This window comes from Amphiura filiformis, chromosome 2 (genome assembly GCF_039555335.1).
Source record: "Amphiura filiformis chromosome 2, Afil_fr2py, whole genome shotgun sequence".
In the NCBI taxonomy this organism is placed as follows: Eukaryota; Metazoa; Echinodermata; class Ophiuroidea; order Amphilepidida; family Amphiuridae; genus Amphiura; species Amphiura filiformis.
Window position 1 is genome coordinate 10971765 of NC_092629.1, and position 24946 is coordinate 10996710.

The window sequence follows — 24946 nt, forward strand, 5'->3', positions numbered from 1 at the left end:
GAGGTTCAACACGGAAAATGACATTTTTGTATGATGTGACAAAATTGTTAAAAGATAAGAGAAATAAATGTTAAAAACAATCATGAGTTGTGTATGTCAATTTTTATGATAAAAATACAGTTCAATAATACCGAAATAAAGGTATATTGCCAAGGCATGAACCCCCTATATCCCTCCAAACATCGTAATAGTCGGTCCATTATCGTGAGAATATTCCAATCGGAGCATATTGATCGCGATATTGAACACTTTATTGTGACATTAATATCATTGTTTATACATTTTAAGCTTTATTCATGACACGGATTTACAAATTTTACAACACAGATTACAACACGGAAAATGGATTTTAGAAAACGGTAAACTTCGGACTCTAGGTTAACATCATGCTGCATGCACCAATTTTAAGAGATCATAAAATCTAAGATTTTAGATTTCTTTGTACAGAAGTGATCAAATTGCAGCTAACAAAAATCTTTGCACATTATTTTATTATTTCAATGATTCTTAATCTGGACAGGGAGGCCACTTGTATTTCAAGTTGTATATCGATCACCAGTGTACAAAAAAGGGCTCCTTTTTCACAGCTTGCTTAGGGGCAACCTGGAAAAAATATTGACACACTTTGCCTGTCTTTTGGTATTATCTGTGCCCCGCTCCCTCAATTCAATGTTGGACAAAGCCATGTTGTCATTTAGGTCTGTGAAACTCTCCAACATTGAAAGATGGGGAGTGTTGAGGGGTTGGATATGTGGGAAGTCTGTGCTTTACATGTATATTGCATGCATGTTTCATGTGCCTCTCCAATTTTGATAGGGCACACACACTCACATTTCAATTGCTTAGTACAAGTGTGCCAACTATTTTTTCCAGGATTGTATAGTACATGCTTTGGGTCCATTTTACACTAATGAAAAATAGCTGCTTTGGGCACTTTTTGAAAGTCATTGTATGCAGATGATCTACAAGTTGAAATTACCAGTGGCCCCACTGATAAGACCACTTGATAAAGTGTGTACTGTCTGCTTGTGTGGTGTTTACTGTGTATGCTGTGTACAATCTGCTAAACAATCAAGGTAGTCAAATTCAAAAACCACTTTGAATTCAATAATTAAGCAAAATATGGAAGACAAGTATATGGAAGAAAAGTTACTTCGCCAACGTTAATTTCTTGATAGTTTTGAAAACTTGATCAATTATGTATAGTGTTTAATTTTGAGCTATAAATCCATTTGAAATCCACAGTACTCCCCTGCCCCCGAGGTAAACTTAAGAAATGCAACATGATTACCAGGTCCAAATCCATACAAAAGAGGAAATGGTGTGGAAGATTTTGAAATATTCCAAACAAAAAGTTCTAATTTTGGGTCAAATTATGTATAATGTACTTTTCATAAATGTTAACAATTTTCACTGAAATATAACACAAAACTAGTAAAATTTACAGCTAGATTGAGGCCTTTATTTGTTTTTGAGGGGTCTAAAAATTAGACCTTATGGTGAAATTTTCCCTCAAAAAAGCGCTCCTCTTGGCTATGGGCCTAACAAGATTGAACATAACAATCTCCACGCGGGTGTCAACTGCAGACGACAAGTGTCGAATTTTGTTTAAATTTCAGAAATGTAAATTTCCATGACCATACATGTATGTGGCACGATCTGGTCCATGGTAGCCAAAGGCGGCAAATTTGAAACTTTAGAACCAAGTATGCTAAAGCTTTGGTGTTTTCAGTAAATGATAGCCTATTGTATGTGCAATGTAATAATTACAGTAACTCAATTTTCAAAAATGCCTCCCTTGACTTCCATGGACCAGATCGTGTCACATATTCGGAATCGGCACAACAAATGCATTAAAATGTGTACAAACAAGCATAGTATAGGTTCAGTGGTTCTTATTTTGAGAAAACTTGACTTGATGCAGCTGGAATTGAGATGGCAGCAGTGAGATTTTGAGAAATACAATGCTTATAAAAATGTTAATTCTGAATGAAAAATAGCTGATATGTAAATCATGATTATGTACATTTGATCTTTACGTAAAATACAATTTAGTTGGTAATATAGAGTACAGAATACTTAAAATATATATTTCAGATATTGATATTATTAAAAAAAACATGCAATTCAAGATTAAAAATGTTACTTTAAAATGGTGGGACTCTTTCATTCATATCAACAAAATACAAAATTATTTGAGAAACAAATAAAAAAAATGGGGGGAGACAACCCCCAGGGAGACAAACCCCAGGGAGAAAAACTGGCAGTGGATATAATTGATTTTGGTCATTTCCTTCTCAATAGAGGTAGAATTATTACAATCAGAGCTTTGATTAAATCCACACCAAGGGGGGGGGGGGACTCAAACCTAACATGTTTACATCCTTGAGCAATTTCACATCACAGTCCACATAGAACTTGGTCAGTTCCCTCGGATCGCGATGTCCAAATAGTAGAGACGCCAGAGTGCCGACATCGAGGCGCCAGCTCCGAGGTGTGAGGAGGCGATAAGCGCCGACATCGAGATGCAACTGCTGCCCAGTCAGAACTCAGATTGCTTGTATGTGGTATGGTAGTAGTCAGACCTCAAATTACTTGTGCTATTGGGCAATGTTAAGGCTCTATACTAGAGCTAAGTCCTCATGGACCACGTTTAGGGTCCCAATTTCTGGCACCATTTGCTGAAAAGGATAGGGGAAAGGATAGGCTAATATTGTTACACTTCACCTCCAAGTCACCATAATTTACGGTAGGAAAGTCAGTGATACCATGGGTTGATCATTGTGTTACCATTGGTACAATTTACCTTTAAGTTGCCATTACCTCCTATGGTAACACAATGATCAACCCATGGTATCACAGACTTTTCTACCGTAAATTATGGTGACTTGGAGGTGAATTGAAGTCCCCCATATAACACAATGATAACCCCTTGTAACACATGAGGCCCCAGCCCCACCCCCACCCGATATGATAACACAATGATACATAACCTTTAGCTCCATATTTAGCAAGACATGACATTTATATGACTACTGGTGTAAAAGCCCCGTTAGCCCCCCCCCCACCCCCTGGTAACAATGATAACCCCTGGTAACACATCGAGGGCTTAGAGCCAGAACTAGCTATGTCCACAATTACATTCTTATTTCGGCAACAAATGGATGGTTAATTCTGCGCTCTATAATGTACATGTAAGTGACTTTGGGGTATGTACATGGTCACTTGCGTCTAACTAACCATGCTAACTGTCTAAGTGACCATGCATATACCCCATAGTCATTTGCATTTACTATGGAGGGCAGAATAAGCCCAATCGGCATTGGAAGTTTGCAATGCATTGTGGGACAGTTTTTGCAGTTTTAGGACACTTTGTCCTTTGACCTATCGGGAAAATTGCTGTAATTATTAATAATTTATTTATTATTGTCATAATGTTATCATTAAAATATTTAAATAATTAATTCATTTAATAATAATGTTTTTTAAGTTTGTTTTTATTCTAGTAACACATTTTAAATTATATTTTGTACGCACAAAACCCGAATTTTTCTGAATTTTCCAGATAGGTCAAAGGGCAAAGTGTCCTAAAAAAACCCGGAAGTTACAATAGCGATTTGGCTTATTAACCATCCATTTGTTGCAGAAATGAGTAACATGTAATTGTGGACATAGCTAGTTCTGGCTCTATTAAGCCCTTGACATGATATTTAAGAGTACACCCTCCCATCCCCCTAAACTCCAACAAAAAATAGTAAAGTGCTGTTGTTGTAAGATTCACAATTCAAAAAATCCCAGAAACACATTGCTGATAGAAAATGGTTCAATTAAGTTTGCTATCACCAACGCATAATGATAAGATAAGAGAATATGTGCTATTCCAGTTGAAATCCATGCACCCCCTACTATGGAACAGATTACCTTTTTTTCTCCTGGAGTGTGTATTTCAAATAGGGTTATCTGAATGGGTGTCTCTATTGTAATCTCCACTCCCTTCTTTAGGTGGTGATATGGATTTCAACTGGAATAGCCCAATGATTCAAGTTTGTTTTCACACAACAATTAAATATCTACACAAAACATGCAAGATTTTTGTGAAAACATTTGTAAAATTTGAACTATCTTTATGCAATATTTGCACACTTTCTGGACACTGTTACTATAAAAGATTGGAAATAGTAGAAGAACGCATATTTGAGAGGCATAAAAATGGACAGTTGGGCGTGTACAATTAGTCCACTCTCAGCAATACAAACCTTAAAAACACATGACATACAATTATACACAATGTCACAAAAATGCATAAAATAATTTCATTAATTTGGCACTTCATCTTTCAGCCATTTTGAGGCAGTAAACAGGAAACAATACTGCCCAACTATATATTGCCCAACTTACCACAATTTAAAATGGCACAAAAAGCACCTGGTTGGGTGAAAATATGCACCCAAGATAAAGCACTGTTACCAATATAATCACCTGAACTGATCAGTACACTTTGTCATTGGTCCACAGTTTTTGCATGTTGCCACACTTATCACAAAAGCACACAAGCTTACATACATTGCAGCATCCCTTTGACCTCATTAAACAGCATGATGTCAAGGAACAAGAGAGACCTGGAGATGTATAGTTGTCTGTTGGGGGTGTCATATCGCCATAAATTTATGATGTGACCTAAAACAAATGAAAAACGGAAAACAAAATGATAAAAGAAGAGATAAAGAAGCTAAGAAAAGAAGAAAGGGAAGGAAATAGGCACAAAACAAAAAGGAAGATAGCTCAAACAAAAAAGAAAATAAATTGCAAGTGAGAAAAGAAAAATAGGGGTGAGAGAACAAACAAAAGAAAGGAACTGCTGTCAGAATGTTATCAACTTTTGCTCAATACTATAGTGAATTATATTGATTAAAAATTTTTAATTAGATTTTGAACCTTTTTGTACCTAAGGCAAAGACTTGTACTACATTGCTCGATTGGTCAAATTATTGTACATTTAATTTCAAGTTCACCAGGCTTTGAGTTTTGAAAAAACTAGGCATGCAATAAATTCCATTCCTTGAAATGTTAAGCGAGCTGTCAGGTGTGCTATATACTGCACTTGTCAATGTTACAAAGAGTCTAGCAGAATTATAAAGTGAGCTATAAATCACACTCGGATGGGCAACTTTTAAGTGTGCCCTCCACGAGCATTTGCACTCACTCACCTTAAAACTCATAGCCTGGCCCATGGCGATAAAAAATGCTGCAGGTGCATTATTTTGGTCCCCATGACCCCATGCATTATAATCCAATATAGAAGGGCTATTCCAGTTGAACTACATACACCCCCTATGGAAGACAATACCTTAATCACATAGGGGGTGTAGATTTCAAATAGAATCACCCGCCATTCAGGTAACCCCATTTGAAATTTACACTTCATGTGTAGGCAGGGCCGGATTTACCATTGGGCCAGATGGGGATTTTGGGGGCCCCAATGTGGCCATGTGCATTGTTTCTTTTAAGCCTGAAAACACAATGTTTTGGACCAAAAATTGCATAGCAAAATTCACCTTCATTTTGGGCTAAAATTGTCTGAAATTTAACTTTTTTCGTGCGCAAATGTCCTAATAAAATCAATCTTAAATTGTAAACCAGAACTTGGCCACTTGAGTGCACATGCCTTCCTTACGGTGAGTTTGGGCCTCCGAATTTTGGCCTGGCCCAGGGCCCCCAAAAACGTAAATCCAGCCCTGTGTGTAAGAGATTAAGGGCATGCATGCCTTAATCTCCTACACCCCCTTCGGTAAACATGTTGAAATCCATACACCCTCTATGGTAGACATGACCTTAATCTCCCACACAGGGGGTGTAGATTTCAAATGGAATCATCCACCATCAAGATAACCCTTTTTGAAATTCACATTACATGTGTAGGAGATTAAGGGCATGTCTTCTATAAGGGGTGTATGGATTTCAACTGGAAAATGACACACGCATACCTTGGTCCGTCTTGACATAATTGCCACTTATATCACCAAGGAAGAACACACCTTTTCCAAAGCTGACTTGTTCTATATTGTTCATATTGATGAGTATATCATCTGGCATTGGCACATACATGGTCTCGCCTTTGGGTTTCACATTCTGTGAATGGTAGAGTTTATCACATCCTGATACAGGCACAAATCTTCTACCTGCATGGATGGAAATAAAAGAAATATTTTTATGATTACAGCTCAACTGATCATACTTTTCCTACATTCGACCTTGCATGATTTTTGAGTTGACACAGTCATGAAAATAACTATAGATACTTGACAGACCATTAGTAGCCCAGTTCTGAACCTTTTCATTGATCATTCATAACAATAGGTATCTGATGGATCAGTGAAGATAAGAAGGATTATAATATATCCGTAACCTTGATATTATAGTACATCTCGAGGAAAAAGTGCAATGGACATGTTTTCATTTTATGTTTCAAATATCCCAGCATGAAAATTGAGTATTTAACCCAAAATGGAAAATGGAACAATTTATTGGAAATCTGTTTTAACAGATTTTTTTGACATCTTTTTCTGCACTGTATTATACCTAAATTAAGAAATTTGATAAATATTCAAAGAAAATATAGGTCATCCAAAAATGTTGATTTTTACACATTTTGGGGCAAAAAAGGAAAAATAAGGAAAAATATCAAAATCTGTTTTAACAGCTTCATTCATCAAGTCATAACAAACGGCCTACATGCTTAATTTCTAATAAAATATTGAAATTGTGAAAAATATAGGTATTTACTGATTTTCATGTTTTTTCTTGCAAATATGCTAATATGCAAATTATGAAATTGCAAAATAAAGTTTCTACATAGCATACATCTTTCAAGTGTGATGTTCAAAATGACAGACATCAAAAAGAGATTCGATGAAATGTAAAGGTGTAGTAACAATTTTGGCATGGACTGTCTGGTTAGGCAAAGTACGGTAAGTTGAGCTGTACCAAGAAAATTTATCCTGTGATACTACCGGGTATTCAAATATTGAGTTACCAATTATGGTGGCCTAATGGATAGAGCGTCCGTCTAGAGGTCGGAAGGTTGTGGGTTCGAATCCCATACCAGTGCATTCCCTTGCTTTTTTTGGGTTGTGTGCCGTGCGGGATTTGTGTTTCTTTGTTGTCTTGTTTAATTGTAGCACTTTGGGCCCGGACTTTGGGTTGGTAAACTGTCCTTTCTTTCTCCTCAATTATGGTGCTGATTGGGCTACTACAGTTGAAATACATACACCCCCTATATGGAAGACATGACCTTAATCTTCCATACAGGGAGTGTAAATTTCAAATGGAGCATGCATGGGTGACTCCAACTGAAATTTACACCCCCTGTTTGAGAGATATGCATGATAGAGGGTATGGATTTCAACTGAAATGGCTCTTTGTCTTTGATCAAAGTTTTTGCCAGAAAGTTTTTGCAATTCAAAAATGAACTGTTGCAAACTGGTATGCACTTGAAGTTACCATCAGAATCCCATGTCTATCAACATCAGGGGTCCTATTATTGATCCCTGGGTATACCACATATATTTTCAAAATACCAAATCCATATGGATGAACAGTGGCGTAGCCAAGGTTGGTAGGGGAGTAAGCCTTAGCAAGGGGTCATCAGCTGCCCCCTGTGATGCTGGATGCCATGATATTTAAGATTGTTATGTTTTTTTTTCATTTTTTTTTTGTTTTTTGACAATTTTCATAAACTTTTCCCCCCATTGAAAGTTGCTTTACCCACCCCATCCTTTTGCCCCCCCTGAAAAAGATCTAGCTAATGTGGATGGGTAATATGTATAAAAACACTCAGTTGGCTCATGAATACTCATACCTCTGTATGCAGTAACTTCAGCTGATTGGCCACATTGGCATTGTCTTAGAGGAGATCCTTCCATAGCTTCCTCTTCCACTCTCCTCCTCTTCATTGAACATAACACCTCCTCATTCATCTGTTGTCCTCCCAACCCACTGACGGCAGAAGTTGAGGACACTCCATAGCTGCTGCTCAGTGGCTGTGTATTGATATGGAAAGGCGAGGGTCCTGAAGTGTTGAAGGGGTTCCCTGCAGGGCTTTGCATGGTGAAGCTGTTGGCAGCCATTTTATAGGTTGTACGTTGGAATGATGACGATGATGAAATGCAATCTAGAGTTGAAGAATAAAGAGAAAGGTCCACTGTCATAAGAGTCATTCCATGCCAACTCACCCAGTGGTTGGCAGGTGACCCCTTCAGAATTTGATATTACTCCATCAAAGTGTTCCATTTTGGTCACAATGAATTCACTGAAAACGGGAACTTGATAGTCCTTGTCGTTTTTGCGCTACAGCCTCTGGAAAATTTGTCAGGACCCCCCTCTTTTGCTCTAGCGCGGCTCGCCGCTGAAAAGTTGTATGTTTATTTCCTCATAATTTTGTAACAAAAGGTGGTATGAAGCTACAAATTACTATTCTGGGTAACTTACACCCAATAATTCAGATTCTGCCATCAGTAACATTGTATCTGCCCTACTTTTGACACACGGAGCCACTCAAAATGCCCTTTTGACATGCGTTAGTGCTGAAAGTCCATGTTTGTGCCCTCATACAACCCATTATGCAGCACCTCACTATATTCCAATTGCAGGATTGTAATATCTAGGTGCATATGTGCTACTACAAGCCAGCATAACATTTTTATACAGTTAGTTTGGAATTAGATGGGGTTAAAAGTTGGGTCCAGAGCAAAAATTTCAGAATAGCGCCCTCTCCCATGGGACGGTTGACCTTGTGGACAGTTCGTCAAGGTCAAGAAACTTACAGGATAGAATTATGTTGATCCATCCTTACTGTGTGCCAAATGGCAACTTCCTGATGAAACTCCCTCATAGTTAGGGAACCCTTCAAACATTGCCCATTTTCACCATTTCTTCAGCCAAAAGTTGCTGAATTCAGCAACCTATAACTTAAAATTCGCAAAATATGACTAGTAGGCCTATTTTGACTGAAAATTTTTTCATACTTACAGACTATCATAGATGAAATCAGCATCATCTAAAATGCATTCACACAAATTTCTATGAGACATGTCAGGTGACCCCCATTGAAAACAATTTACAACTTTGGAGTGAAAGGCTGCTGAATTTGGCTACTTTGGGCTAAATTTTTGTGAAAAATGGTCAATGTTTGAGGGGTTCCTTAACTATGAAGGAGTTCTGTCAGGAAGTTGCCATCTGGCACACTGTAAGTTTGGGTCAACATGATTCAATCCTATTAGTTTCATGACCTTGGCGAACTGTCCACAAGGTCAACCGCCCCTTGGGAGAGGGCGCTATTTTAAGATTTTTTTGCCATGGACCCAACTTTTAACCCCACCTAATTCCAAACTAATTGTTTCAAAATGCTGTTCTGGCTTGTAGTAGCACATATGCACTTAAATATTACAATCCTGTAATTGGGGCATTCTGGGATGCTGTATATTTGTTCTAGGAGGGCGCAAACATGGACTTTTCAGCACTTTGGCATGACAAAAGGGCATTTTGAGGGGCTTAGTTGTTTAAGAACTAAGGCAGATACAGTGTTTTTGGTGGCAGAATCTGAAAATTTGGGTAAAAGTTACCCAGAATAGTAATTTGCAGCTTCATACCCTCTTTTGTTACAAAATTATGAGGATATAAACATGCAACTTTTCAGCGACGTGGGACGAGAGAGCAAAAGAGGGGGGTCCTGGCAAAATTTCCAGAGGCTGTAGCGCAAAAACGATATGGACTATCGAGTTGCCGTTTTCAGTGAATTCATTGTGACCAAAATGGAACACTTTGATGGAGCAACATCAAATTCTGAAGGGGTCACCTGCCAACTTTTCAGAAATTTGGGTGAGTTGACATGGAATGACTCATAAGTAAAAAAGGTCAAGTAAAAAAGGGTTGTCTCTCAAACCCATGTGCATCTATAGGTATAAAGTGAAAGCCATAGCACCTAGACTGATGTATAGCCCTACATACTAGGCCTTTTTGCAGGCTTTTTTTTTTTTTTTTGGCTGCATTGCAGCAAAAAACAAGAAAAGTGGTCGAGGTCTAAGCATATACATGTTTTGTACACACACACACAAAACCCAACATAAAAATGTTTGAGAGGCAAACTTATTCTTTTTACCAAGAAAACACTAAAACAATGATGGTCAAAAAGTTTGTCCCTAGATCTCTGGCTTCCCACGTATTTAAAAATCTACAGCTGCACCACTGATTCAATTTTTAAAACACAAAATAAAACTGTCAACCTGATCAAGCACTTAATCTGAAGCCACTTACAAGACCTAAAGGTCTACTAGGCCCTAAGTTGTACCATATTTTTTAAAGGCTCAGCCTAGTACAGAGTTCACACCAGTAAATACAAGTCTCCTACACCCTGGGAGAAAAAAAATCAGTGTTTCAAACGAGGAAACGTGCAATGCGACTGAATTAAATCCATTAGAAAAGGCTTAAAACCCAACTATTAGGCCCCGATTCATATTTAATCCTCATTTAGGCCTGGGAAATAGATTGTCTGTGAAAAATGAGCAGGATATGACTTTTTATTACAATTTGGCTAAACTTTCAAAATGTGTTACATTTCAGAAACACCAAGCAATTCGTGAGGTGGTGTGCGCTGTATGGGCTATAGGGTGATCTAGTAAAAAAAAAAAAAAAAAAAAATGCTGGACTCCGTATATAATTTCTACAATAGATGACTTCATCTGACCTTCGACTTGCAGAAAGGGTAAGTTTTGAAGAACTGAGTCGCTCTGGAGTCAAGAAAATGACGTTTTCCTGGACCCTGTTTGTACAGAAAGTCAATGGGAGCTATTTACTGGTGTGCACCCTACAGGGAACCTATACCGTAGTTGATCAATAATAGGGCATTGCATAAAACAAAAATGTCACCGATAAATGACACGTCTGTTTTGCCTGGTTTTTTAAGTTTGTATTGCGACTTGCGAACTAGCTTCAGCCAGGGTCAGGAACCTGATTTTGCTAGTATTGCTGTAACAAAGTAAGTCAACCTACTTTGACGAGCACATACATGTAATTACTATTGCCAAGTCGGAGCTATAAACAGTTACAATGTAATGGTACCACCGTGTCAAAAGTTTGGCATCTCGGCAACAGATTGCCTCAGCAGCCAGTGCAGAGATAAGTGCATTCAATTAAACACAATAAAAACTAAAACAGGCGATTTACGCTTATAATTTTTATACCGTACTAGAAAATACGCTCTCATGATTCATCAAAAGCTTCACACGTATTGCTAGTGCTAGCGCGTGTACAATCATTCCGGGCGATCATCCATGATTATACTGTGACTGATACCTGTACAACTGCACCTGTAGGCTGTAGGCTGTACTGTATCATGCTCAGCACCCGTCTTCTTAGCTCCTTTCCTTAGCTTTGCACAAATTTAAGCTTTCTAAGTCTGAGAGTCAGAACACATGAGCATGATGAGAGAGTTTGTAACACATCATCAATCAATGAATCATGATCATTCACATTCATATTAAAAACACACACCATATACATGCACAGTCAGTAATATTAATATTATTATAAAAATACTGTGTTGTTAACCACTACCAGAAGAGTTGACAAGATCAGCTGAAGCTTGAGCCTGGAGCTGCAGTACATGGATCGAATCCATGGGTTCCTACAGTCACCCATGGAAAACAGGGTACTGAAAACCAGTACACAATGTCCATATGGGCCATGAGTTAGTTTGTTTACATTGCAGTAATTCCTTCAGAATAGTCAATGCAGATTCCAAACAGATAAAACTTACCTCACATCAGTTTTAGTTGCCCTTAATAACTCCAAATTGACATGACATTGAATTCTATTTGCCCAATTTCATACCAAAATCAAGGAAAACATGGTTTTGGTATTGCAAAATAACATGAAAATCATACAGGGTCATATCTGGTCACTCCAGTAGGCCACTTGAAGTAATCAATATTAGCACTTGAATGGCGTGACTCAGTAACTTTTTGCCCATTGTAAGACTGATGTGTTGTAAACTTGATTGCATAACATTAAGATTGCCAACTGATGTCCTTTGTATAATTTGAGTTTTCAATTATGGGAGTACTTCTGTCATTGATGTAAACATTGACAAAAAATGTCAACAAAACATGCTACTGCACAACTCTATGCCTGTGTGTGTGTGTCTGAGGGCCGATCTGAGGGCTGATGACACACATTCGATGGGTGTAGAGCCGGGGTGTAGAGCTGCAGCAGCTTGCCAGCTAGCATAATTAGCACACAGCTGCATGCAAGCTTGCACCAATAATAATATTCATTCAATACAAATTATTATGATTACCCCTACCTTACCAAAAGTTCGTCATTCTCTTCGAATATCTATTTTTAATAGTTACAATAGATCTGATCGAAGTCCATGGTTCCGTTTTCTCCAATCCAGGTCAAAGAACGTCCCTCTATTATGGCCCGCTGTTTCAGAAAGTAAACAAACATCAATGATAAAACCACATGTCAGAATGAGGTCATGGGTCAACAAACTTTCTTTAAATTGATCTAGGCATGCGTACACGCCCATATGTTTGTGTTTTTGTTCAGTAAAATTATCAAATAAAATGCACAATGTTACATTCGTTATTGAAAATAATTGTTCCTGAAATAAATACAACATTAGTACATGTGCATTTGAGAGCTAAATTATCGAATTTGTACAAAATATTAAGGAAAAAACTGTTGTTTTGATTTGGGATTTTGGCTACTAACTCGAAAGAAACTAGAAACTCTAATTCAGGAAAAATTAATGGCCACCGAGACGGGCTTTGGCTATATACCGGTAGTCTCATGTCGTGCGTCATCTAATGAATAATAATGAGAATTTTACCAAGATCGGGTTTATATGACCTAATAATAAACTGGCAACTTAGTCAAATAGCGCCACTAGTATACAGGCGCACACCACTAAATAATCATTCACACTGAAATGCAGGTATATTTACCTTGAAAATTACCTCTCGTTTGAAACGTAAAGGAGTTTAGTGTTATAATACCATAACAATGCTATGCGGCGCGCATCTTTGAACTTTGGCAGAGGTAAATTAGACTTGCCAAAGTCGTCTTGTTTATTAATTTGATACGCATGCTATTCTTATTATTTTAAGAAAGAAAGAAAATAAGAATGAGAAAAGAAAAGAAAGAAGAAATAAAGAAAGTTTGTTTTCTTAAATTGTATCGAGATCCTCGAGATCCATACATGATAGAAAGACCCACTATATCGCCCGCTAGCCTCATGTTAATGAAAACAAATATCACGGACATTATAGAAAGACTCCCTATATCGCCCGATAGTCTCAAGTTAATGAAAAAATATATCACGGACATGATAGAAAGACCCCCTATATCGCCCGCTAGTCTCATGACAATGAAAACAAATATCACGGACATTATAGAAAGACCCCCTATATCGCCCGGTAGGCTCATGTTAATGAAAAAAATATCACGGACATGCAAGAAAGAGCCCTACATACGCGTCACCTCCAAATGTGGAGTGCACCCCCCCCCCCGGGGTAGTCTCATGTTAATGAAAAAATATATCACGGACATTATAGAAAGACCCCTATATCGCCCGGTAGTCTCATGTTAATGAAAAAAATATCACGGACATGATAAAAGACCCCTATATCGCCCGCTAGTCTCATGTTAATGAAAACAAATATCACGGACATGATATAAAGACCCCCTATATCGCCCGGTAGTCTCATGTCAATGAAAAAAATATCACGGCCATGATGGAAAGACCCCCTATGTCGCCGGGTAGTCTCATGTTAATGAACAAAAGTCACGGACATCTATATCGCCTGGTAGTCTCTTGTTAATGAAATAAACGGACATTATAGAAAGACCCCTATATCGCCCGGTAGTCTCATGTCAATGAAAAAAATATCACGGACATGATAGAAAGACCCCCTATAGGCATATCGACATAGTGGGTCTTCCTATCATGTCCGTGATATTTATTTCACTACCGGGCAATATAGGGGGTCTTTCTATCACGTCCGTGAGTTTTTTTTTTTATTAACATGAGACTACCGGGTGATATATGGGGGCTTTCTATCATGTTCGTGAAATAGTTTTCATTAACATGAGACTACCGGTCGACATATAGGGACTTCTATCATGTCCATGAGTATATTTTTCATTAACATGAGACTACCAAGACATGATATAGGGGTCTTTTATCATGTCCATGAGTATATTTTTTCATTAACATGAGACTACCGGTCGATATAGGGGGTCTTCTATCATGTCCATGAGTATATTTTTACATTAACATGAGACTACCGGGCGATATAGGGGGTCTTCTATCATGTCCATGAGTATATTTTTACATTAACATGAGACTACCGGGCGATATAGGGGGTCTTCTATCATGTCCATGAGTATATTTTTCATTAACATGAGACTACCAAGCGATATAGGGGGTTTTCTATCATGTCCATGAGTATATTTTTTCATTAACATGAGACTACCGGGCGATATAGGGGGTTTTCTATCATGTCCATGAGTATATTTTTTCATTAACATGAGACTACCGGTCGACATAGGGGGTCTTCTATCATGTCCATGAGTATATTTTTTTCATTAACATGAGACTACCGGGCGATATAGGGGGTCTTTTATCATGTCCATGAGTATATTTTTTTATTAACATGAGACTACCGGTCGATATAGGGGTCTTCTATCATGTCCATGAGTATATTTTTACATTAACATGAGACTACCAGGCGATATAGGGGGTCTTCTATCATGTCCATGAGTATATTTTTTCATTAACATGAGACTACCGGTCGACATAGGGGGTCTTCTATCATGTCCATGAGTATATTGTTTTCATTAACATGAGACTACCGGGCGATATAGGGGGTCTTTTATCATGTCCATGAGTATATTTTTTTATTAACATGAGACTACCGGTCGATATAGGGGTCTTCTATCATGTCCATGAGTATATTTTTACATTAACATGAGACTACCGGGCGATATAGGGGGTCTTCTATCATGTCCATTAGTATATTTTTTCATTAACATGAGACTACCGGTCGATATAGGGGGCCTTTCTATCATGTCCGTGATATTGATTTCATTAACATGAGACTACCGGTCGACATAGGGGGTCTTCCTATCATATCCGTGATATTTATTTCATAGACACGAGACTACCGGTCGATATAGGGTGTCTTCTATCACTGTGTCCATGAGTATATTTTTTTCATTAACATGAGACTACCGGTCGATATAGGGGGTCTTTCTATCATGTCCGTGATCCCAGCAAACACAAAACGTTTTCGACATCATTCGCAAAAGGTTATAAAAGGTTGTCAGAAAACGTTGAAATGTCGGGTTATATAAAGGGTATATTAAGAGTATAAAACGTTTTCATAACCTTGAAAAACATTTTTTGATAATCTACTGCTCAACAAACAAAAATGTTTTACAGAAAACGTTTAAATGTCGGGTTATATAAAGGGTATAAAAACGTTTTAATAACATTCCAAAAACATTCTTGAAAACTTGATACAAAACATTCTAAACAAAATGTTATTTTCGGGTTGAAAAAATATTGTTTGCCCAAAATATTTTCAAAAACGTTTTAAAAACGTTTTCATGACCTTTATATAACCCGACATTTAAATGTTATTAAAAGGTTTTGAAAAAACATTTTAAGAACATTTCTGTGTTTGCTGGGTTCAAACATTTTAACATAATGTTATTTAAGTATTGACACAATATTTGGCAGAAATGTTTGCAAAAATAGTTTACAATAACATTTTTTGAAAACATTTAAAAATATTGCTGTAGTGTGTTTTCATACAAAACGTTTTAAAACGTTATCATGATCTTTATATAACCCGACATTTTAATGTTATTAAAACGTTTTTGCCTATACCAAAAGCCAAAATATAACTTATTTAAAATGTTTTTAAAACGTTTTTGTGTTTGCTGGGATAGGCCTATATCTGTGTGCATAGAGGGATTCATTTAGACATGAGACTACCGGAGAGTTTGACATTTTATTATCCATAAAATAAAAGGGTATTTCTTTATCTTTAAATATAGTGAGGGGGGGCTTCTTTATAAACAATATTTATGAACTATTATCATGAGACAGTCGACATCATATGGGGTCTTTTTTATTCTGCCTAGCAATGTCTTCTTCACAAACAACCCAAGACTACCAGTGAGTCTGTGAGCTCTTATTATTAGGCATATTATATAAAATATTTGTTTGTTTAATCTTGCGGTAGGTAGGCAGCTTTATAGAATAATGAGTGATTATGATACTGAGCCTATATAACATGGCGTAGAAAAATGACCGGGTACTGAAAATAGCAATTCGATTTCGAAGAGGAAAACTAGTTTCATTTATTTTAACTACTTCAATGTGGCAACACCCACATACTGACATGGCCTTGAACGTCTACGCGAAATACAAGTTACACGACAGTTAGGGACGCACCAATAGATACCAATGGGGGACTGTCGACTGGGTAGGGTCGATTTGTTTAGCACCTCGGTAAAGCATTATTTTAACACCTCGGTGAAGCAATTTTGGGTTTTTTTAACACCTCGGTGAAGCAATTTTTTCATTTTAAACATGAGACTCAATTTTTTGTTATCATCGTTAAGTTCTCTATTTTCAGCAATTTGTGTTGGATTGGTTAAACAACTTTATAATGTTGTTTATGATATAGGCCGCCTAAGTCTATATTTTTACCATTTTAACGTTTTATATAGGCCCTAGCACCTAAATTCTCACGTGACGTAAAAAGCATTACTAAAGTATCTTTAGGTTAAATGACACCAGTACAGCCTGACTCCCGTGGATGCGTGGATTAGGTCTAAACTGGACATCCGACCAATTCGCGCAAAGCGCGAGAAAATTATTGCAATTTTAAGCCAAACTAATCAAATAGGCCGTCAATTTTAATGAAACTGTGATTTTTTTTCTACCCTTGACATGAAATCTTTTCTTTTTTTTGCTCAATCTGAATTGCTCAGATGGCGAGACAATTTTTTCCATAAAACTATCAAGCCCCCCCTTTATATCTTATGGTGCGTCCCTTAGGCTATTGGTCTTCTCTTGCATTCGTTGCAGTGATAGAAATATAGAAAAAATTTTGAGCCACATTGCAATTTTATTGTTGTTTCCCCAAAATTTTACTTACAGCCCTATCACCAAACATGTCAGTTGACCTAAATTAATAAGATAATGTCAAGAATATTTCTGGGCCCCTCCCGATCACATTTACTGGGTTTTACCGGGTTTTACGTAGCGTAGCCTACTGTATAGGTGTGTGATACCCGATAGACCTATTGATACCATATTGCATGGGCAGTTCATGCCAACTGCTCATTGTGCGAGCGAGCAGCGATGGAGAAAAATGTCGTGTCAACTCTTCGAATCGTCTCTACCAATTACCTTAGAATATTATGAACTACTATTTTATTTCTAACCAAAATACCCAGCCAGAAAAACCCACTCGGAGACACCCCAGCCCCCGCCCCAGCCATCGCGCGCCATACTGTACTGCATCATGGTGTCGGAGTGGTTTAATATGCCACTGGCTGTCCCGAAAGTGGCCCTGATATTACTCATTAATATTCATATTAACATAATGACGTACAGCATGAGACTACCGGTATATAGCAGTGCCGCACCGAGACGATGATGATGATGTAGACAAGGCGTGTGATAATTTACACATCTGTTTCGTGTTTGTCTGACTCTGAATTGCAATTTTAGAGTAAAACTCAAGAGTAGACGTTATAATCATGTCGCTGTCTGCAATATTCTTCTTAGATTTGAAGGGAAAGGTAAAGAAACGTCGAAACATTCAACACTAGCGATGCATGTTTGTTAAGCTTAAAATAAATTAAAATTATAAAATAAATTCTATTTCTCTACTAGAACTAGTTACTATAGAAAAATTATCGAATTCGTGGACATTGTGGAACATTCAACTCCGCTTGTTACTCCGCGACTAATCATGCTAACGATAGGTATCCCGGCCAGGCAAACCTTAGTTAACACATTTGCTAGTCAGCCAAATTCACGACAATGTCAATGCATATTTACATAGAAATTTAAAACAACTGGCGAAGAAGGAAACCTACATAAATATGTTTTCTATACTTCACTTGACCCAAATATATGATTTTTATGGTGATAAGACAATCGCACATGGAATTTTAGAGGGATTTTGATAGCAGTTCCATTAAAAAAAGCTGCTATGAGACTAAGTCAAGATCTAGAAACACCACCGAAATGCCGTTTTGGGGAATTTTGATAGCTGAATCTTTTTGATGAAAGTCAATCTTTGACAAGATGTAACTTTGCTACGGAAAGTGCTATGAAAAAAGATTTTCAGTTTTGGCTTTGTTTACTCAAGAGCTTTAATTTGATATATAAAATGATGCAGTTTGATGGCAAATTTGAATTCACCTAGCATACCTACTAACTACACGCGCGTACAACGCTACTCTGCGTAGGCAGTAGCGGAGCATGAAAGCACACCGACCACCGACACCGAAAAATAGACACCGGCGGACTCCGGTGCACCGTTTGTGTGTGTGTGCAGCGCGCGACTCCTTTGTCTCCTAATTATTGAGCGAGTATTGGGCCTTCATGTATACCATACAACGTAGCACCAGTACGGTGTCTAGTACGGTGTCTACCACCGTCGTGAGTACGACCGGTTGGTTGCACTAAACGTCACCGTTCACCAATTAATGAAGCTTAAATTTTAATAGCTGAAGTTCCTAACTTTCTATTTCGTTTTAAATATTACTTAGGTCTAAATATAAATCCATGCAATTTTCAACCCCGTTATATCAAACTTACATTACAAGTTAAATGAATAAATTCATTGTGCGATGCAAACCGATGAAGCAAACCCAGACTCGCATGTTTTCGTCGGTGTTTAAACACCGTGGGAGAACTGAAGACTCGCCGGTGTTTAAACACCGTGGGAGAACTGATGACTCGCTGATGGGAAGAATGAGGTGACGATGTATTTTCATTGCGACACACCAATCATTATGTTGTCCTCCTCTGTTCGATGTTATGTTTGTAAACTTCAATTATTTGCAATTAATTTGATATTTTACAACATCATTTTCCATTATTTGTTTCACATGAATGTTTACGTGTCAATCAGTGGACCATCCATCCAGGACAGCGCAGCATCGCCCAGTCAAAACAAGTTTTGGAATCGCGCCAAGTAATCATAAAACCATGTGTGCGTGTTGAGGCGTGCCCGGACCACACCTGGATACTTGTGCAAGTTATTTTTAGGGTAGCGTAATTTCCACAAGGATATTATTTATCTCGTATTCTCACACGAAAGAAACTTTCAAAAAGGAAACATGACATTATAATTTAAGTTTCTTTTCACACTGTTACACTAAAAAGTACAAACAATGACAAAATAACTTAGCCATGTTTTGTTTTGACAATTTTTAAACTTGACGACTTTTCTCACATTTAATAGTTGTTTATATCAACAAATAAAAAATTTAATATTAGGCTAAGAAAAAAAAAAAAAAAAAGTTTGTCTCAGAAACCAGCGTGCATAGCTTTTAAAATTCATATTTTAGCGCATAGTTTCCCCCCCTGTTTTTCCCTTTTTTTTTGGTTGTCAGAAAAAAATAATAATAAAGAAATTGGCCTTGAATCGGAAAAGAAAGAAAGAAAGTGGGCCAAATAAATAAACCGCACAGTACAGCGCTTGATGAAAAAAAAAAAAAAAACTATTTGCAATGTATACATCCATCATCAATATTCTGATGAAATTTAGATGATTTCTCAAGCTGATTATCGTAAACAAATAAAACAATTATACGGCGGTATCGGGTTGTTGGGGTTTCCCCTACTTTCAGCAGCTGGTAAACAACATGCCTTGAAGGGTTTCCCACTTTCGATCCAAGGGCGGACTTCCGAGTGTGATTGGCTAGTCTGATATGACGTCAGCAATAAGTGACCTTATATGGCAAATTTCGTCATGACTTGATTTTATAACTGCTAAAAATAGGAAAGGGAATCCTTGCGGCTAAAGTGCTGCCTGGGATTTTTGTGTGTTGTTTTGGGGATTTGACGGCAAGTTTTTAAATTTTAAACAGTAAAGAAATAAAAATATTTACATATATTGGGTCAATGGCACGTGCATGTTTTTCAACAAAATAATTCTTCCTGTCCCCAGCCACGTGGAAAATTTCTGCTGGGGTGTGTGTATCAGGGAACAGTCCAGGGCCGGGCAGCGACCGCCCAGTCAAAACAAGTTTTGGAATCGGGCCAATTGATCATGCACCCACATGCGTGTTGTGGATGCTCTGATCTGACCTGGATACTTGTGCAAGTTATTTTTATGGTAGCTCAATTTTCACACTTTAAAAAAGGACATGCATATAATATGACATTATATAATTTCTTTTCACACTGTTAAACTACATTCAAACAATGACGAAATAACTTAGTAATGTTTTGTTTTGACAATCTTTAAACTTGACGAATTTTGACGTTTCTCACATTTAATAGTTGCAACAAATTTAAAGTATAATATTAATTAGGCCAAGAAAAAAGTTTGTCTCAGAAACCCACACGCAATCACGCATAGCTTTTAAAATTCACATTTTAGCGCATATCCTTTTCCCCTGTTTTTCCTCTTTTATTAATTTCTTAGTTGTCAGAAAAAACAAACAAAAATAAACGATTATTTTTTGTTTTGTTTTATCGTTAAATGCCAAAATCGTGTGAAACTAGGGAAGAAATAATTAAAAAAATGGGAAAGCACCTTCTGTGAAAATAAATTTGACGCAAATAAATTTTCTCCATTTTGCTGATCCCGCTGGTGTTGCATCTACAGTGGAATAGGCATTGAAGAAAAATCGATGGGGGACTGGTATCCGGTTTAAACCGTCTTTTCACATGGCTTGGCGGTATGTTTCGGAGACCATTGATACATTGAATGTATGGGAATCGATCGTTACAGGTAAACAAGCATGCATTACGGTCGGCGACTTTTGAACTTTGGTACCAAGTAACGCGCTTGCATTTTAAAAAAATCGGTTATTACAAAGGCTACCGAATGTTCATTTTCGGTGGCTGGAACACAATCAAAATTACCGGTGTATACGGTGGGTAAGCTTTTGTAACACCGGCGGTGTCGGTGCTTAAAAGCCACCGGTGTTCTACGGTGCACCGGTGTACCGCTACTGCCTAACTCTACGCGTCCATATTAGCAAGGCTATCTGCGTACAACTGTACTACGCACAGCCACGCAAGCCAAAGAGTAGGTATGCCAGGTGAATTCAAATTTGCCATCAAACTGCATCATTTTATATATCAAATTAAAGCCCTTGACTAAAGAAAGTCGAAACTGAAAACCTTTTTTTTCATAGCACTTTCCGTAGCAAAGTTACATCTTGTCAAAGATTGACTTTCATCAAAAAGATTCAGCTAGCAAAATTCCCAAAAAAGCATTTCGGTGGTGTTTCTAGATCTTAGTCTCATGTTGATAGCAGCTTTTTAATGGAACTGCTATCAAAATCCTCTAAAATTCCATGTGCGGGGGCAAAAATGAAAGAAAAAAGTGCCCTCTGACCAAAAAAAAATAAAAGGGAAAATCAGGAGGGCAAAGGAAAAGAAAAGGGCAAGGTGCCCTTTTCTGCCGAAATTCAGCCCGAAAATACACAATTTTTCCACGCTCCGCGCGCATATTGCAAAGATTAAGCCCTTTCCATCCTGATAAAGGGCGAAAATAGTGTAAAATACCAATTTTTTGCGCGCTACGCGCTCACATCGTCCCAATAAAGCCTTTTGTCTCTATGTATTGTATGATGCAACAGTAATTTTTTTCGTCTGTGCCCCAAAATTTGTATTTTGCCCCCCCTGACCAAAAAAGCTGGCTACGCCCCTGACTGGAAACCTAGGCTCTGGCTACATAATGTTTATGTACCAAATATTTTTTGCAGTATATTCGTATAGCAAAAATATTGTCAAATTTGAATTTCGCAAGAAATTACCAAAATATGCCATTTTTCTAGGCGCCTGTCAAAAGTTGTACAATTTTCGGTCATTAACACTCTTATTTAAAAATAATAATTTTGAGCTTAATAGACAAACAACCAAAGAAATTCAAACTAATTTGGTATTTTGGATGTATTTCTAGAGTGTGTAAAGTTTGTTTATTTTGAAGAAAGTATTGCCCAAAACACTGCTTGAAACAATCAAAATGTTGTTCCGAAAAATCAAAATGTTGTCTCGCCATTTTTGGTCAAAAATAGATGACGAACGGGTGGATTAAATTCCATTTTCTGCATATTTATGTGTCCTTTAAGGGGTACTACACCCCTGTGGTAAAGTTGTGAGTATTTTTGCATTTTTATCAAAAAATAATAACACACTGGTAACAAAAGTTATGTATATTATTGGGGCAAGGAATCCAATTACTTCACTGAAATTTCAGTGATTCAAGACAAGCGGTTCAGTAAATATGATAGGATATGAGGTACATCCTTGCTGTACCTCTTTTCTTGTCATAAATAATGAACCGCTTGTCTTGGGTCACTGACATTCCAGTGTAGTAATTGGATTCCTTGCCCCTATAATACAGATAACTTTTGTTGCCACTGTGTTATTAGTTTTTGAGAAAAATGCAATAATAGACAAAAATTTATGGAGGGGTGTAGTACCCCCTTAACAAAATAAACAGTTTAAGTGGCATATTTTCTAATTTCCTGCAGACGTGAAAGATGAAGGTCGGCCGCCATCAATAATATTTTGGGACATTGATAGGTTTTGATAACACTTTCCAATCACGACACTAAAAAATTCTCTGGAGCCCCCCGTTAAAAAATATGACCACACCCTAAAAATCGCTTCAAAATCACCTAAAATATGTTTTTAAAAGCAGTTTTTCATCGCATTTCCAGGAAATATTGTAGGAAACTCCATGATTCAACAGGTCCCAAACAAATTGGTATTGAAAAAACATATATTGGTGAATCTCCTCACAAATTTGCAGAAGCCAGCAATTTCATTAAGGTGGATTTTTCATAATCTCAATATAGCCATATTTTCAAAATGTCGAAAATAAGAAAAAATGCAAATTTTGCGTAATTTCTAACTTAATTATTGCCTTTATTCAGGCTGAGTTTGATATGACCTTTTTAGATAAATATTTCCCATCCTTTGCCTATGGCCCATTTCACGGTTAGGCGCCACTTTTTGATTTTCAACATATCTGGCCTGGTGTGTAAAAAATAATGGGGTTACAGAATTGACTGTTGGTGATTTTTCATTGTCTCTGTATGGCCTACCTCCACTAGCTTAATCGGCCTTTCTGCTTTTATCTTTCAGGGCGCCAGGGGTAAGAAGTGGTCAAAAACCACATTTTACTAGCAACCTGGAAACAGACATTTATTTTCCAATGCTGCCACTTTTAACTATGTTGAGCCTACCAGCTGCTTTTGTTGTTTTTATGTAGAGAACAAGTTGCACTATACAGCCATACATGAACAAAGTAGTAGTTGTCAGTTAAACTAGCATGAGAACCATTTACATTTCTGAATTCGGATGTGACATTTTCCGTTCACATCTATGTACCTTATTCAATGTGGAATAGATCAACTAATATTTTACATGAATGGCAAACTAGTGTGTTTTAGTAAAGTTCAGAGTCTTGTTACTATTTGTTGAACAAATTACACTTGTTGCTCTTAATATGTAGATACAGCGATATTTTGAATTTTTGCCAACAAATTCTGTTCACAGTTTTGTCACATCCGATTAATTTTCCAAATAGTATAATTTATTAACAAATAAGTGGCAGCATTTTTTCTCCTTGATTTTTAAAAATCTCCTGCTACGAGCTATCTAATGACACCATTTAATGAAAACTCCTTCATCAACTTAGCTTACAGATGTCATTTCAAAGTTTCCGTTCACATGTGTCACATCCATGGTACCTGTCACATCCAAAATAGTTTCTTCAAAGAACTAAGACAGGAATGGGACTAGGATGCCAGTTTGAAGTTATTTCATTACAGGTTTGTGGGGGATCAAAAGGCACAACAAATCTTTAATTCAGTATGCCTTCTTTAATTGTGACAGGGGACTCAAAAAGCTTCAATTTCCGTTCACATGTCACATCCTCAAAATTAGTAGTTTTTAGGTCAAAATACTTAAACAACATGATATTTGACTTTCTAAAATAGGTTTATTATTTCATACATGTCACATATGATTATTTCATAGCTTTGTTGTTGTCTTTAGGGGACAGTTTTGTATACAATTTACAGAAGCGGATGTGACATTTTCAATTGTGAACGGAATATTTCAGTATATAAACATTTTGCTTGTCAAAAATATAAAGGGTCAGGAAAAACATTTTAGCATTGCTCAATTCAATAGAATCTCACAAAATATATGTGTTAGAAGTGCTTAAAGCTTATATTTTGACAAGCAAACTGTTTGTAATAATGAAATATTCTGTTCACAATTGAAAATGTCACATCCGCTTCTATAAATTGTAAACAATGTTTTAAAATGAACACTAATCCACAGGTTGATATGTTTCAGTATATCGCATTTAATTTACTGGGGGTGTGAAAACTCATTGAAGCATTATTTTCTGAAATATACTCTGCTTTACAGTGTGTGGTTTCCGTTCACATTGACATCAGTTACATCCAAAATTGCACAAACATCAGAATCTTGAATTTGACCTGTGTTTTCAAACTGGCTGATATTATTTGTGAACATTACCCATATTATGGCCTTCAAAGCTGTGGAATATCAGAGTCATTCCTTGATTATTAAAATTGTTGAGTAAACCTTTTCATGTCAATTTCCTTTTTACCACAAAATTACATTTAAGTGGCC

General features: G+C 37.1%; 2 protein-coding genes across 4 annotated transcripts in view; one reads left to right on the forward strand and one right to left on the reverse strand.

Moving 5' to 3' along the window:
• Positions 1-4116: 4116 nt before the first annotated feature.
• Positions 4117-12510, reverse strand: LOC140145872 (uncharacterized). Of its 2 annotated transcripts, none has more exons than XM_072167568.1 (4): positions 12364-12510; positions 7859-8170; positions 5985-6179; positions 4117-4677 (listed from the first exon to the last, which is right to left on the reverse strand). In XM_072167568.1, the coding sequence occupies exons 2-4, from the start codon at positions 8124-8126 to the stop codon at positions 4556-4558; spliced, it is 585 nt and encodes a 194-aa protein (XP_072023669.1). In that variant the 5' UTR covers positions 8127-8170; positions 12364-12510; the 3' UTR covers positions 4117-4555. The 2 variants fall into 2 exon arrangements, with proteins under 2 accessions (XP_072023669.1, XP_072023670.1); XM_072167569.1 differs by having other exon boundaries at positions 12359-12510.
• A 5213-nt stretch (positions 12511-17723) lies between these two features.
• The window catches only part of LOC140145873 (AP-1 complex subunit mu-1-like), a 33855-nt gene continuing 26632 nt past the window's right edge, over positions 17724-24946 (forward strand). For both annotated transcript variants that reach the window (XM_072167570.1, XM_072167571.1), the window contains exon 1: positions 17724-17880. In XM_072167570.1, coding sequence (XP_072023671.1) covers positions 17839-17880 — 42 coding nt within the window. In that variant the 5' untranslated portion in view covers positions 17724-17838. The remainder of the gene's footprint in view (positions 17881-24946) is intronic.

Coding starts and splice junctions, on each gene's coding strand:
- LOC140145872 (XM_072167568.1), bottom strand. CDS start 8,126: ATGGCTGCCAACAGCTTCACCATGCAAAGCCCTGCAGGGAACCCCTTC. Junction 6,180..7,858: donor TGAAGTTACTGCATACAGAG/GTATGAGTATTC, acceptor CCATCCATGCAG/GTAGAAGATTTGTGCCTGTA. Junction 4,678..5,984: donor TTATGTCAAGACGGACCAAG/GTATGCGTGTGT, acceptor CATTTGTTTTAG/GTCACATCATAAATTTATGG.